We start from the raw sequence: 16,559 nt of genomic DNA, 5'->3' as shown, positions 1-16,559 counted from the left end.
CTTCTTGGGATCATTGCAGCTGTAAGCCATCACTTGCTCTAAATATCTCACCCTTGCACTGTTTTATACTGTATCTGTGGAGAGGAACCTTCACAATAGATCATTTTCTGATTTCTGAACCTTGTATCTAAAAGGACAACATATTCTGACATTTACATAAATCTTTCTCCTTTGTTTACCTTTTTTCTGTCTCATCTATAACTCTGCTGTGGTTTTGCTTTTACTATGTCAGTCACTTTTTTATTTGTCATTTTCTATATTTAATTTAGTCTACCAACAGTCATCATGTGATCTTGTTTTAGCCTAGCCAGTCTCTTTCCATGTCTTTTTGCCTTATGTATATTTTGTAAATCTGCTTTGAAGTGACTGTTTCTTAAATCATTTAGATTTCTTCACAATAAATCTTTGATTTATAAATCAAAGATTCACAATAAATCAAAGATTTATTGTGAATCAAAATCTGTTCATGCTTGTGTAAATTTCACAAAAGCCATGTTTTGTTACAGCCCATAGACCCTACCCTAACTTGTTCAGGGAAGCATATTAGATCCCCTGTAAGTGAGTTTTATGGGACTAAGCCCGCCTCTCAAGAAGGGATGACCTTATTGCCAAAACTAGACTTTCCCACATTTACTAGTCATTTGGAAAAGAACAACAATAACAGTTCTCTTAACCTGTCTGCTGTCCTAACATCAAAACATCTTCCTCTGCATTACACAAACAAAACCTCTGAAGAGACCACATCTGCTGTCACCATGACTAAGAGGTTATTCTGACCTGTCATGTCACAAGCACAGCAAACTCAGACACACACATAAACACAAAAAGTCATTTATTTTTGGGAGGTTTTTATGAAGAATGCGACCAATTTTAGAATCACACCTTTCATAACTATATTTTTCTGCTATTTTCTGATTGTCTACATGGGTCTAGACAACTATCCATCCATTATCCAACTTGTTTGTCCCTAGTGAGGTCACCAGGGGTACTGGTGCCTCTTTCCAGCAGTGAACAGGCAAAAGGCGGGGTATCTGGGCAACTTCTTTATCCCAGCTTTTGTTCTGCAGCAAAACCCCTTTTCATTCTGAATTAATTTTATTACAGTACATAATGGTACTGCCTCTCATTGTTAACCTTTCAAACTTTTATGCTCTGGCCTCTGTTTGTGCCTCTCTTCACAAACAAATGTTAGGTTAGCCAAAGGGTAATGTACACTCAGAGAGATGGGCATAGACATAGAGAAGGACAGTTGGATAAAGATTCAGGTTTCTGTTAAGAGGTTTGTACTGCTTTGGGTTTGCATTATAGAGTCTGTGTGGAAACACAAAGTAGATTTGATTCAATCAGATGACTTTCTATCTGCAGCCCCTCTGCAGGGAAATAAGATATTTTAGTGTGACTCGTAAGCAACTCAAATAGCAGATATTACAGTACAGTATTCACAGTAAATCACATTACAACAATAATATTTATTTGATAAATAACACAATGCTCAGTGAGAAGTTCAAAGCGTGGGACCTAATTTTATTCCCCAGCTTAAAACTTCTTCACAACTTTATTCCTGATCTGTTCATTTTGTTCCTTGATTTTTATGATGCTGTTTTTTTTTATTAATATTCTCTAGTAAAGTTATAAAGCATTGACAGAATAATGTGTTTATACTGAGTTTAAAGTTTGCAAAGGAGTTTGAATACTGTAGTTATTTTTCAAAGCAAATCATTGTCCTAGATTTTATTTAGGGATATCAGATTAGAGTTGCTGGCTTTTGTTTAAAAGTAATTAAATCTATGCATATCTTTACTTCTACTTAGTTATGTGCTACTTTATATTAATCTATTAAAACGAAACGAGACATTGAAACTACAGGTAGCAATGTTAAGAATGGAGGGCATGAAAACTTGAGCAAGACTGGGAAAAAATACCAATATAAACTATTTTGAATGTTAATTAACACCTGTTGCTTATAAATTTCAAAATTCTATAAGAAAATAATAAATTTAGTTAAACATATTTTCAATATTCTGTCAAAAATACTGTAAAATATGGAAAAAAGCTTAGTTGTGACAGGCAGTCTGTACATCACTGACACAGAGATGCTTACTCAGATCAGCCAGACAGCTCCATTACAATTCTGACAGCTCAATCCTCTAGATAACAAATCACCTACCTAGGCGTCTTCCATGGAAAAGAGCCTGTGTCAGAAATGTCAACATGCAATAATTTGTTAACCTGTGCAATCTATATATGTGTGCATATGTAGCTTCTTAAGGTCAAGCGCAGCTTAGGATTTCCGTATAACACTTTTTACAGAATGAAGCAAACAACTTGTGTTGATAGCCTTCAGCTATCAATACAAGGAAATCCACATTTTTGATTTTTTTTTTTTTTTTACATTACATTTTTACAGTGCCTTGCACCACAAACCTCAATATATTTTGTTGGTGTTCTGGTGCATAACTGTGAAATGGAAGAAAAAGCGTACATGTTTTTCCAATTTCCTTTTTGCAAATACGCCTGGATGGGGTGGCCTCGTTTTATGTATTGCTCACTGTACTCGTGTGCTAAATACAATCTACCTGTATGCTAATGTAAACAGGGAAACATAATTTCCCACCCACACAGTAAAGCATCGTGGCTGCAGGGATACTTGTTGTAGCTGAGGTTCATGAGAGGTGGGTTGGATTGAGGGCATGTTATCGAAATGCAAGCAATATTTTTAAAATTTTTGCTTGGTTTTGTGTTGGTCTACCACATTAAGTCTTCTTATTTGTGGTTTTAATATGAACATAGGTGAAAAAGTTCAAGTGGTATGACCACTTTTGCACCTGGGGAGTCAGTACTTGTGTTCCTCTGAAATGGTGTGTGTTTGTGTGTGGGTGTGTGTGTGTGTGTGTGTGTGCTGTTGTTTGCCAGCATCCTTGAGAGATCACTATTCCTTTTCCCAGCTATGCCTAAAGGGGGACGGGAGAGTGGGGTGTGTGTGTGTGTGTGGGGGGGGGGCGTGGGGGGGGTCACAGGAAGACAGGATGGGGTGGAGGTGGGGGGCTGGGTCCGCCCCGGTTCTAGTATCCATGGTAACCCTGTCCTACCCTTCCAGGATTCATGTAAGCGGTGAGGGAGATGATGGGATGTGGAGAGGTGGCAAAGGACTGGATGGAGGAAGGGAGACAAAACAAATACAAACGTTTGAGAAATTACTGTCAATCCCAGGAACATAAAAGTAGATTAGAGAGGCTAAAAGGACATATTAAAATAAGAAATGAAAGGTAATACGTGAAGAACACAAAACATGTGGGTTTAGCAGATAAACGGAGAAATAAACACAAACAGGAATTGCTGACGGTATTCTCTCTTTGTCCTGTAAGTAAATAAAAATCGTGGAAGTCGATGGAAACATAATGAGATTAGCTGACACTTTATAATATTCAGTGTTTGCATAGAATTATATCTGTTGTTAAAGGCTTTACTTTGAGTTCTTTTTTTTATTTTGTGAGGAATACTTATACTGTGCCAGAAGAGGAAACTCATCAGCTGTTCCCGCTGAGCTGAAAGCAACAGGGAGACAGACAAAGCAAAAAAAAAAGTACAAAACAGACAGATATTATGTGTTTGTGTGTCTTCAGAATATTAATGTGAACTCATTGTGTTTGTGACTGTGAAAAATGAGTGTAGCTGCTGTTTTCCGCTTCAGCTCAGTAACCATAAAAAAATCAACTGTACTATAATGAATAATGACATTACATCATTATGTATAGTAAGGATGAGAAACGAGATGTTGAATGGAGGAAATAGTGTTTGTTCTTTTTTTTTTGAATATTTGCATTGTTTATATATTTCTTTTTTTTCTTATTCATCTTAACCATTAAACAAATCCGCTGGTAAAATTTTTAAAACCTAAACAATTATTGGAAAGCAAAATACTGCACATCTACCAGTTTTTTGTTTTTTTTATTTGTAGAAAGACATTTTCAAACATTCAGCTGCTTCCTAATGAACACCAGGATTCCTCAGTCAGTGTGACTCTCTCTAATGAAAGCTCATCTAAATCACAGTGTGACAGTAGGGCCGGTTTGGGATATTAAAAATTAATCACAGGCTGTGTAAACGTGATTGGAAAAATACATCCATCATATATGGAAGCAAGAGACAAAAGGGATTGAGAGGGAAGAGTGAGATTTGATGGAGGAGAAAAAGACAAGGTCAAGGCCAATCAATATGGGCTGTAACGGCTCAGGTGAGGTTATCAGTTTATTTCAGATTCTGTCGTGTGACCTCTTTGCTTCCTCTCAGCCTCCTTTTGTCCCATGTGCGCACACGTATCTTCATCCTCACTGTGGGTCAGAATATAGTGGTTACTGAGAGGCAATTTCACAGCTGTTGGTCTGACCACCTCCGGACCTGGAACTTCATTACAGCACTCTGGCACAGCTCGCAGTGCACACATAGACAGGCACATGACACGGTATGGTGCAGTCGAAAGCTCGTGTGGAGCCGTCAATGTGCCACTTTATCATAATGGTGTTGACATGTAGAAAGGCCAATTCCTATTGTAAGTTTCCTGGTGAAGGATAAGTCATATTATGCATCATCGACAGGAGAATTAGGATGAGAAAAAGGGGTTCAGTTGGAAGCAAAGAAAACTGCAGAGAAATTACTGGACCAGTTCAACTGCTGGCTAAATATATCTACTTACAGGATTTAAAATTTATGAGGAATCTAACTTCATCTTTGAGTATTTGTAGTGTTTGTGTTTTGTCCATCGGGTACAAGATGGAACATAAACTGAATCTTTTAGACTTGGCTCTTTTGCACCACAGTAGGTCGATGCATCAACATGCGCCACCACAATTTCTGTCACAATCAACCTATCGGTCTCCCACTACTTGTTACCTCCACTTGCGAACAAGATTCCAAGACACTGGAAGTCTTTCACATGATTAAGATGTTTTCTTTACACCCTCAAGCTCATCTCTCTACCCTGTGGTAAGGTTAAATGGCTAGAAGACCGAAAGCTGCAGGAGCTGAACTCACTGAAAGAGTGAGTGGCCTGCTTTCCTCAGGAGAAAACAGGCAAAGGAAGCAGAGATTTCAAGACAAGTGGATAACTACTGTGTTTTATGTGTAAAGTTGCAATGCTATCAGCCATGATGTATTTGCATCAAACCAGCAATAGAACTAAATTTGCTATTGAGGAAGTGTGGAAGTGAAACAGCAAAAAAGAGAAAATAGTCATCTTTTTTCGTCTGTCCACTACTTTCTGCATGATTTGGAGCAGTTTGATACGCATCCAGTGTCTCTAGGACATGCATTGGGCACCAGTTCCATTTTCAATGTAAAAGAAGCTTTACTGGAATTAAGACTTATAACCAGTAATGCAAACTGACTCTTACAGCAGTAAAAGGAGCTGCCTGACACTGTACAGCTGTTTCCCCATTGCACACCAACATTGGTCTCTTCTGTATGTTTAACCTGGAGTGCAAAATGTATTTCCTCTATTTGGAATAAATCAGTCCAGGGCTAAACTCCAAAATGTTGGATTGAGGCCAACTATAAGTTTAAAACTGACATTTTTGTAAGGTCAAAATACAAACTTTTGTATGGGCATTACATCGTGGAGTAAGTTGTATTTTATTCTGTGTTGTACTGTGATAGGATTGTAACCAGTCCAAGTTTTAACTCAAGTTAAAGTGTTTGGCTAGGGTTAGGGTTACTATCTGTTTTCAGCTGGGATAGACTTCAGCTTCTATGGACGCCTTGTGGGTAGGTGTAGTTCATGGATGAATAAATCTGAAACCCCACAACAAACCCACATGACTCAGGAAAAAAATATATAACCCCCCCCCACACACACACACACTTTTACAAAGCAACAAATCCCACCGTCATACACAATGACAACCCAATTACATGACAATGCTGCTCCAAAATTGCCCCTCATGTCTTACTGCCAAACCTCGTTACAACGCCTACCCTAACGAGATAAACACAAACGCTCTTTGTTGTCGCCTGTAAATTATTTCAAGTTGCCTCACCTGTGTCAGTCAAGGTGTGCTTAAAAAGAAACAGAGGTGATGATTACAGTGGCTATAGTTATCTGCTAGTTACTGGTCTTGTCACTACCTGTGGGTTGCTGTCTCTCACGCTGTCTTTTATCATTTTTCATTTCTCCTCTTTCTCACTTTCTGACCTGTTTTCGCCACAAACAAAATGCACACAGTACAAATCATAACTTCTTGTCAGGTCGGTCAGTTTATTTTTCCTCCCTCCTTCCTCCAGTTCGCGTTGTACCTCAGATGATGCACCTCAGAGGAGGTGATTTTTATTCTTATGTCAAACCCATCCTCTTTACTACTTTCTCAGGTTCTATCCTATTTGAGTTGTTTACACTTCAGAGTCACATAACTCAAACTCTCTCCTCACTCCTAATTTTTCCCACCATCTACCTCTGTCTCTGTCTTTATTCCCTTTTACCTCACCTCTCCAATACTTCTTGCCTGCTCCCACATACACCCCTCTGCCCCTTCCAGCTTTTCCGGACTGTGAACCTGTCCCCCCTCTGTCACAGACAGAATGACCATGCCAGTGTTGATTAGAGCCTGCATGACCAGATGCTCTGCTAGGCTTAGCTGAAGCCTGTGGGAAAGAGTGCTGCTTATTTTAGCCTCAGGAGATGGATTGAAAATGATGGGGGGGTAAAACAAGCACAGATTCTCTTGCGCTCAAGGAAGTCAGTGAAATACTAAGCAGCCCATTTTAACATTAAAACTGATGAATGAACAAGCTCACTGTAAACATGCAGAGGGTTTTTTTACTCAATTCATCTTGATCACCCAGTTTGAATGACGATGCCTTGGGGAACGAAAAATGAACTGTATTAAAACTTGTTCAATGCGATATACTGTAGTTAGCCTTTTTAAGGTGGCAATATTGCAAAGTTCTTTCTAGTAGCTGTTATTATGTTACTTGACCTTGTGAAGTAAGTACACCCTTTTATTATGAACAGTGGATATGAGGCTGAGCGGTTTATATGCAACTTCCTTTTGCATCTATACTCACTAGTCACTGAATCATGTACACAAGTTTCTGCTTAACACAAATAAGAAATCAGCCAATCCAGTGCTGTTAATTTAATACATTAAGGTATCTATGCATAGCGAAGACTTTTCCTCAAGGCAGGATTGTTGGTGTATGCTGGAATTTTTCTGCACAAACTATTTTCAAATTATCAAAAGAAAAAAAAATCTCCATTGAGGAACAGTAATGTGAACAAAAGTGTCTGTTTTTGAGATGATAGAAAGGCAAAATTACCGTTTGTTGCCACCAAGTCATGTAGAATACATCTCTGAACAAACAACTCAATGCCCATGTCAGCTTTGAACAGGAAACTGAGGCTGCATTTAACACTGGCTTCTCAATACTTTAAATTGTTTATTTAAAGGCTTATTATCTGTTATCTGTAAAACCCAAACTGTTTTACAGATAACAGTTTGGGTTTTATCTGTAAAAACAAAAATGTGTATCACCCCACAATTCTGTTGCAAAATAAATTCTGCAATTAGTTTATTCTACCTCCGTCTCACACAAAGGAATACCTATACTGATGATGTAAAATATCAACTGAAACAAAGAAGCAAATGTGCATTTTTAACTGTATACCTTCAGAGCCTTTTAAAATAAAACATGGCACTTGAGGCTAAACTTATTGACTAAAAGTTTGAAGCTTAAAAATAAACTGAACCTGGCTGAGGTTGGTTTCGTCTCATCTAAGGAGGATTGAGTCATAAAATAATTCCAACTATTCCCTTGCTCTTTTTTTATTCAGCTCAAAGATGAGAGTCAAAGTGGAGAGAAATATGTCTTTTTCCAATTGTCATACAGTGAGAAGCCTGGTTCAGTCCGAACAGATCAAAACTGCTGGTTACGCACGGCTGTAAAAAATAACTGCACTTGAGAAAATAGGAAACTATTTTTAACGTGTGCCATTTTCAGCAGATGCATGAGAAAAAGCCAGGCTTATTATTGTGCGTAATTAACAGACGTCCCCCACTGGTACATGACAAATTACTGGATTTAAATAATTGTTCAGTGTTTGCCTTTGGTGATTAGAAATGTTTGGGATTTTATTAACCTTTTCTTTATTTTTTATTTTTTCTTTTCATTGTACTAATTGGAGAACAACAAACATGATGAAACTGCAAGCAATTGCCTCATGAGGCACAACTCAATTTCACAGGGTCTTATTCTCTTTGTCATCGGTACACTAGGGAATGTTCAAAAGTTGAATATTTTATTTAAAGGCACAGGTGCAAGAAGGGAAAAAAAAAGAAGATTTGCATTGGATTTTCTCATATGTTGACCAGAAAGAAAAGTGTTAAGCAGTGCTGGAGGAGTCAGTATTGGATTAAGACTTTATCTTGATGGAACAGGAGAATCCACTGGAGAAAAGAATTGAAGGATCAGAGGTGTGAACTGAGGTTTCACTTTTGGTGTTTACGGTACACAGGCATATAGACATGGTCTGGACATTTGTGTGTAGACATAAATCCTTCCGTTCATGTTGACCGAGTTAAACACACACATACACACGGATCATATGTTTTGCTGTACTCGTGTTCTTTTCTTTGTTTCTAAATGTATACTCTGTACAAAGCTGAAACAGATGGAAACAGTCTGTGCGTGTTTTCAGAGAAAGAACATTCATGTGTGTTTTTGGCCCATATACTGGCTACTTTCCAGGAAACTTTACCTTGTGTAAATAAGTGAGTGCAGGTCAGAAGGTGTTACCATTTCAGCTGCATAAATTATTTTTTCCCGCCCCATACTACACTTACTCACTGTGACAGTGTTTCAAACAGTTCGCAGCTGGCACCAATGAGTTTGCAGTCTATTCCAGTGCTCAGTTACAGTTCATTCCTGCCTCTTAATGTATTTGATCTTCTCAAGGCTATTAAATATAACTATATCAGCGTGGTTTCAGATCTTGTGCCTACTGTCCTTTGTACACTTGAAGAGGCTGCGGTGAGTGTGCTTCAGTCATCAATACTAAAGTGCTTCAAACAACTCAATCATTTTATGCCTTTCCAATTGTCTTTTCTTTATAAGTAAATAAATCACACATTTTCAATAGCATGCGTTGTGGTCAGAAGACAGAGAGGAAATTACTTCATCTGTTTTAACAATTTAGCAAATGAGAAATCTTAAGCCAATGTGCCCAAGTCCATTAGAACAGTGATGTTCAATACCGGTCCTTGAGTAGCAGTGTCCTGCATGTTTAAGACATGTCTCTCCTTCAACACAGCTAGTATAGATATAGATATAGAATTACCTCCATAACATTCCAATAAGTTTTGCAGATAGTTGATAATGACTCATTTGTTTTAGATGTGCTGAGCCTGATATGCATCAGAATATGCAGGACATCGTCTCTCGAGGACTGGAATCGAACAGCTGCAGACACCATGTCTGATGTCCAGCTTTTGACCTGACCTCACCAAACCGATACGAGATGATTAAGATTTATAACTGTGATGTACGAATATATTAAAACAGCTCCTTGACAGATCATTGGTCAACAGCCGATTTCATCTAGTTTTTATGTTCAGTTTTACAAACTATTATTTTCAATGCCATTTGCCTAATGTTATCCACACCCCTGACAGATTTAGGTTCAACTTAATCTTCTAATCTTTTCGTCATGTTTCTTTTGATAGGAAGAATTATAAATTACCTGAGTCCAAACTTTAACCTGACATAAGATCTGTTGACTTAAGTCAACCTGGCCCCATACATAATAAATGGTCAAAATACCAGTGCATCAAAGGTTTTACTGATTTAATTCTAATTAAAATGTTTCTATTAATTATTTTTAGGGATATGATGATATATTTTTTCATAAAAAATATTTTAACATTGTTTCATCTTGATGAAACATCCGTCTCCCTTCCATTTGGAAACAAGCTTCCTGAATAAAATTAATTTAAAATTGACAAATGTCTTCCGATGGATGAATAATTTGCAGCTTTACTGAACAACCTGTCAGCATTTTCCCATCAACCGGCTATATCTTGCTTAATTTTGTTTTGTTTTTGCTCTGGAGTGACACAGAAAGTGAATGAAGCAGAAATATAGTTTTTGCTTTTCTCATTTGCTTGCAGAACACTACATTGGGTTGTTTATGTGCATTACCTGAAATATATGTGAAAATGGAGCAAAATGTAATTTGGTGTCTCTTCCAATGTGTAAAGAAAGGAGTAACATTTGTTATTTTAAGCTATTTGACTGTTAAACAAATCTGCAGTAGTAGCATTAACAGCTTTGGTTTATCTCTGTGTGACAATTGTTTTTAGCACTTTTATTTGAAAAGTGGGGTTTTAGTCTATATCATTGATCTGAGAAAACAACTTTTTACCTTTTTTCTTTGTCTTAGGCGTCAAAGGTTCTTTGGGATTGTACAAAATGGGGTGTTTAGAATTGGTGTGAGTTTGGGTTTATTTTCACATTTGTGCATATTATGGCATTTGCAGAGACAAGGTGTTATTTCCATGTCCTCAAGCACTGTATTTTGCTTGACTTAATTTAGCCCAGGTTGCAGTCTTTCTGTTTGGCTTCTTTGTAATTAAAACCGGCCATTTTTCTCCCCCCTAGATCTGTTAAACAGCTTGCAAATCACACTTTTAAGCAATAAAACTGCCAGTACAGGAGTAACTCTCATGAAGCAAGGTGTGGGTTTTGTATATGCATGTGTGAAAGTCATTCAGGGCAAAATAAGGGCAGTGAGCAGGCAAGACAAATGTCATGTTGCTCCTCCTAATGGGCTCTCTTGCCATTCAGAATCCCTCTTCTGGCGGTGATCTCTGACAGAAATGCAGTAAATCAAGATGATTCTCTCTCTCTGACCAGTTTTAATTTGAAGCCTAAACAGGTGAGGCACTGAAGAGAAACGAAGGGGACTCCTAATTCCCTTCACATACGGTTTCTGGAAATAACCGCAGAGTATTTAGTAGGGCTAGTTAACTATATGCTGCTAAATATGCAGATGTGGAAGGTATTTTAGTTAATTGCAAACAGAACATTTTAGGAAAATAGAATTTTTAACATGAGAACATTTATTCAACCATGTTTTGAATGTAAATTAAGCTTCTTTAAATGTGTACTTTACCTTCCTAGGGCTCCAGAGACATTTTGACAATAACCTGTGAGTTTGAGTTTCTTTTAAGCCAGCTCACATTACACCGAATGTGATCACACCAAGAGCAGGATGATAAATAAAAAATACAAAAAACCCTCAAGATTATTTTGAGATTCTAACATCTCAGCAAAAGCCAATAGTGCTCTGTAGAAGTCAGCTGTTTGTTTGGGAGTGATGCCGAAAGAAAAGAAAAAACATTTGCTGTTTCATTACAAATTTGAGTTTGCTTAACTCTTAACTATTGTGTGCTATTCAGATGGGACTAACGTAAAGCCATCCGGCTATGAACATAATTAATTTGGAATAAAACAAAGAAATATCCAAAATGTAAAATGTGACTTTTTGCAAGTTTGTACAAAATGTGAGTACTGCAGTGAAAGATTTGAATTTTGTTCTTTTTTTAATACATTTTTCCCAGAGGGACCAACACATATCTTTGTCTGAATATAATGAGCCAGCAGAAATACAGCAGAATTTTTTTTTAATCAAAAAACCTAACATTGTTAAACTTTTGTGAGTTAGATTTTTCTTTTAATTCTTTTACCTGTTTGTGCATTAAAGTCAAAATAAAGTAGACCGTGCAGAGATAGTTAAACACTAAATGCACAAATACAACACAATGAGGACATGAGAACACACACACAAACACGCACACGCACAAATGCATATCCATTTTTTCTAGCACAGATTACACCCACAGTAGATAAGTAGCCTGTAGTCAGAGAGATGTTGTGATCCAGTTTCGTCTGATAAAGTTTTCTCTTGTGGGTTGCTCACAGAATCTTTCAATTTATACTTTAGTCGACAATGGATATACAAAGAAAATTACAGCAGTGCAGTGCTTAATTAGACAGAGGTGAGTCAAGATAATTTACCACACAAGTTTCATACTCTTGCTACATTTTCTTAAATTCCACTATCTTTGTTTTATTTCCTAAACCTTATTTTGTATTTCCTGTTTTCTTCAGCTTTCATTGAATTTAATATATATTAAATGTATAGTAATTGTCTGAGATTTTTCTGTTTTAATATCACTTTCTAATGTATGATTCTTCATATAGTATAGTAGTAAAATAGTATAAAAACGGTACCTTTTTTTGAATGGTGCAGATGGCTCTTTCAGTAAAGTGTTAGATCATAAAGGTTAATGGATTTAAATTTTGTTCTAGAAAAAAAATATGACGTGACAGCTGAAAATGTAAAGCTTTTGCTAGCCAACTGTGCTTTATGACTTTGTCAGATATTTAATTAAAGGAAGTTCAACGCTGCTTCAAGCGACTGTGAACTCCTAACAGATTTTATTTAAAAACAGCTAACGCTCTCAGATTGGGTATCTCTTTTGATATTTGTAAAATCAATGTAAACATCAAAATACACCACAAACAGGAAACAATGTTTCCTCATTCCCTGATTGTATTGATCATTTTTGTATTTTGTTGGGAATCGGGTAAGAAAGTTTATATGCTTTATGATGTGCCTTTATACAAGCCTGGTACCTCTATGACCATATCACACCCAAGCCATTCAAACTGGATTTTTCTTTAAAAATGGAGAAGAAGCCAAAGGAGAGAGTGGAGACATTAGGATGTTGATTGGATTTTGTTCTCAATTCAGCTCCCTGCCAGTGCCAATAACAAAGAGAGGATACAATACTAGGGGAGGGGGTGGAGAGTGAACATGGAGGGTGGAGGTGGCGAATCTTGACTGTAATGGAGTCGAGACCCCTAACAGGCTGTCAGATGCTGGTTATTTGCTGCCGCAGTCACGCCTCACACTCAAGCACCCTGCACACATTTCCAAGAGTCAATCCAATATTTGGCTCGACAGCTGGCGTGTTTGTGTGTCTGATTGTGACCCAGTAATAAATATTAATTACACAATTGAGTGCAGGCCATGTGCCATTTCGCCGTTCTTTATCCAAGCTCATGAACAGCAATGAGGAGTGTAAGACAAGGAGTCATAAAATAGCACAGTTGAAGGTATTCCACCTTTGAAATTGACTTTGGTTGTTTATTGTTTTAGGGGTTTTCCATGGAAATAGGAGTTTATCCTACACCAATTTTATTTTCCGCTATTGGCTCTACCGTCAGGCTAATCAGCGTTGATTATTTCGGAAACGTTGTCGAGAGGATCTATTTCATGCCAGGAGATGCTGGCGGATGAATACGCTGTTATGGCATAGCAGAGAAAGAATTGGGCTGGGGGGTTGTAGCAGTGGCCTGCTGAGTCATCTTTGCCAGGCTAATCTGTTAAAGCAGCCCCCTCGGCCCCACAGAGTAATGGTTAATCGTTGGAAGTCTGGTGTTAGGGTAAGTGTGTAGGCCTGGCGTGGTTGTGGACAGTTGCGGTGGGTTTTGGGGTGCCTTAGAGTGACAGGTCAGTCAGGCGGATGAGGCGGGTGTTGTTGTAGTTGTGACAGTGAAGAAAGCCCAGAAAAAGCAGCCCCCAGCTTTGCTGACTGGGAGAAGAGCTGGGGCTGCTCTCCCACAGCAAACAGCAGAAAAACGACTTGTTCGTTTTTTAATCTTTGCTGTGTTTGGGTTTGTTTTACTTGCTGTCTGTCCTACTGTTTGTTCGTTTAACATCCTGGCTAAATATTAAATTGTAACATTTTATCTTTTTTTTCTGGACCTTCAACTCTTATTTTTTAGACCATTTCAAGCCAGAAGACTTTTTTTTTTTTCTCCAGAGGGCCAACTTGAATCAATTACAGCTAATGAAGGGTCAAACACCCAAATGAAATCAGGTCCACTGTTTTCTACGGGTGTCTGTCATTCATAAAATCATGTCATCGATCATATCTATCAAATACAGTCAAAGATCCTGCTCTGTTCCACTTGGTTGGCAACCTATTTGTTGATGGTTGACTCCTTTCTGAGAAATACTGTTTTAGCAGTTTTGTTGGAAGACATCTTCTGGGCTTTTTTCCCTCCTTTACAGCTACAACAAGTTTGTAACAGTATGTTTGGTCAAGACACAATAACATTCCCTTGGCTTGTCGGACATATATCGGAGTGAATACACTCCGATATATTTTGTAAATGTCAGCTTTTAGCTTTTAGTTGTGTTTTCTTCCCTTTTTTGCCCCTTTCCTAAACATTTCATTTGTTTTCATTAGTTTTGCTTATGCTCCGACAATGTTTAAAATTTAAAGACGGATTGTGATGAAGAATGGATCAAAATCACCCCTAAGTGAATAGCTCCTGCATACTGGAGAAGTCTTCAAGTTATATTATAAAAATAGTTTCTACAAAGTGCTAAGTACATTTTAGTAAGTGTTTAATAGTTTTTCCACTTTATGAAATATAGCGTAATTTGTTGCATTTACTTAATTGTATGTTAGAATATCTGGTGTGAATTTATTGTCAATAGTATCATTAGAAATGTATTTACTGAGAAAAATGACGTGTAGTATGTATTTTCTCAGCTGCATGAATAAAATATAGATTTTTTAAAAATTTTGGTTTAATGTTAATTGCACTTAAGGACATAACTGCCCAGTTGAGGTCTAGTGTATGTCGGTGATTTGTGCTTTTGTCTCCCTAAGGACTGACAGTGACCAACCCTATCACTACAGTTTCCACACTGAAATCACAGGATAAACATTGTAGTATATGAAGAAGCAGATGTCAAAGGGTTCATGTTCTGAGAACAGTGAGGTTAATTACATGTAAAATGGTTCGACAAATTTGTTTTTGGTTCTTCTTTAATTGATGGAATTACTAATGCATGCACTATATCCATTTCAGCAACACAATTATAAATTGGAGTATTACTGTGGGCAGTGGCTGCACCTCTCTCTGGCTCTTCAGTGTCATTCCAATCATGTTGGGAACAGGATAATTGGTTTCTCACCTGCACCAGATGCAGCTGCAGGGTATCACAGTTTCACAAATGAACAATTTGACTGTGTCTGAAGCTACAGTTTCTACATCTACTTGTTATTTATGAAGAAGTTGTACAGAACACGCTGTGATTTCAAACATGCTCGACTGGCATGCAGGTTTCTAAGGAAGGAGAACTCTAACACTGAATGCCTTATTTCTCTCAGATTTTTGAAGCACAACATTTTTTCCAGTGTGAGCTATCTAAGTTACTGAAAAAATTGTGAGACTTCATTTTCAAATTGGTGTAAGACTGTGATTCTCTTGTACAGCAAAATGCCAGCTTCAAAATTCTTTGATATCCCCACATTTTTTTTCTTGCCTCATTACGTCAAATAATATTCTAGAAACAACTTTATTTCCCATTGCTCAGATCTGGAGTGATGCTAACATAATGTGTACCAGTTTCTACTGGGTTTCAGCTGCCTTTTCTCCATGCACAGGAAGCAGTTCTGCTTTTTAAACTGACTAAATGTTTTGTCTTTCCTCATGCAGGCACAAAAATCGTGGATAGAAAGGGCATTCAGCAAGAGAGAATGTGTTCATATCATAGTGAGTGCCAAAGACCCCCATAGGTGAGTGGAAATGTTTTAAAGATTAAAAAAGTGTCCGATGTGATTTTTCTTCAGTTGTTTAAGTTTCATAAAATTAAGTAAGGTGTAATTATCAATAACTCTTAACTTATTTGCTAAACTCAAACTACAAAAACTCAGTTTGGTTAAATCTTTGTTGAAGATTAAAATTGTGATCAATATTAATCACTATTATTGAAGGATAGCTCAGCATTATGCAGCTTTATCACTTCAGAGGATTTTTTTTTTATTCCGAAGGATGTTGTTTAAAATTCAGCTTTACTTGTAATATAGACGTTTACATTTTGCCTGGTCCAACAAATGTCTAAGATTAAAAAAAAAAAAGCTTTTGAATTCACTGTGTATGATTGTGAGACTGCAGAAAGCAACACGGTTAGATCAGCACTTTAAGAGGATGTATCTTTATTTTTGCAAAAACAAACTCAGATGGTTTAGCTGATTTCATTTAAGCACCGTACAAACTCAAACATATGCAAGAAAAAACTCCCGGCTTCTTGATCAACAACATTAGCATGGCTACACAAAATCAAGTGGATGCCGAGAGCAGTAGGAAGCTGGAGAAGCTGGAAAAAGATGTTTCTCATTACAAAATCAACTTTTTTTTTGTCAAAAGCGTTTATACTTCATTTACACTTTTGGCAAAGGGCGAAAAAGAAGCTTTGGTGAGAGATGATGGAGAAATGAATTGAAAATCAAAGCCTCCTGACTCTTCCTCCAAGCACTCTCTTTCTACCTTAATCAATATCTTGAAAACTGCATTTAGCAGCTTCTGAATAAGTATTTCCTCATTTAGGAAGAGCACAATTCATCTCCTTCATTCTGCCAAGTCTCGGTTTGCAGAAATGGAGAAGGAGACCAGAGAGACAGGAAAGCAGCAGGGTGTTTTAAGAATAG

The 16,559-nt window shown here is 37.4% G+C and overlaps 1 protein-coding gene across 18 annotated transcripts in view; it reads left to right on the top strand.

Annotated features, from left to right (window-relative positions):
* Nucleotides 1-16,559, top strand: part of trpm3 (transient receptor potential cation channel, subfamily M, member 3) — a 151,266-nt gene that overhangs the window by 61,463 nt on the left and 73,244 nt on the right. For all 18 annotated transcript variants that reach the window (XR_004341297.1, XR_004341298.1, XM_032579398.1 and 15 more), the window contains exon 2: nt 15,568-15,647. Coding sequence is in view for 16 of the 18 variants with exons in the window: in XM_032579398.1 (XP_032435289.1) it covers nt 15,568-15,647 (80 nt within the window). In the remaining 2 variants the exon portion in view is untranslated. The remainder of the gene's footprint in view (nt 1-15,567; nt 15,648-16,559) is intronic.

The sequence above is a fragment of the Xiphophorus hellerii genome, chromosome 12 (genome assembly GCF_003331165.1).
Source record: "Xiphophorus hellerii strain 12219 chromosome 12, Xiphophorus_hellerii-4.1, whole genome shotgun sequence".
NCBI classification, from domain to species: domain Eukaryota; kingdom Metazoa; phylum Chordata; class Actinopteri; order Cyprinodontiformes; family Poeciliidae; genus Xiphophorus; species Xiphophorus hellerii.
The sequence above is the reverse complement of the archived record's forward strand: the minus strand, read 5'-3'. Positions and strand labels throughout refer to the sequence as shown.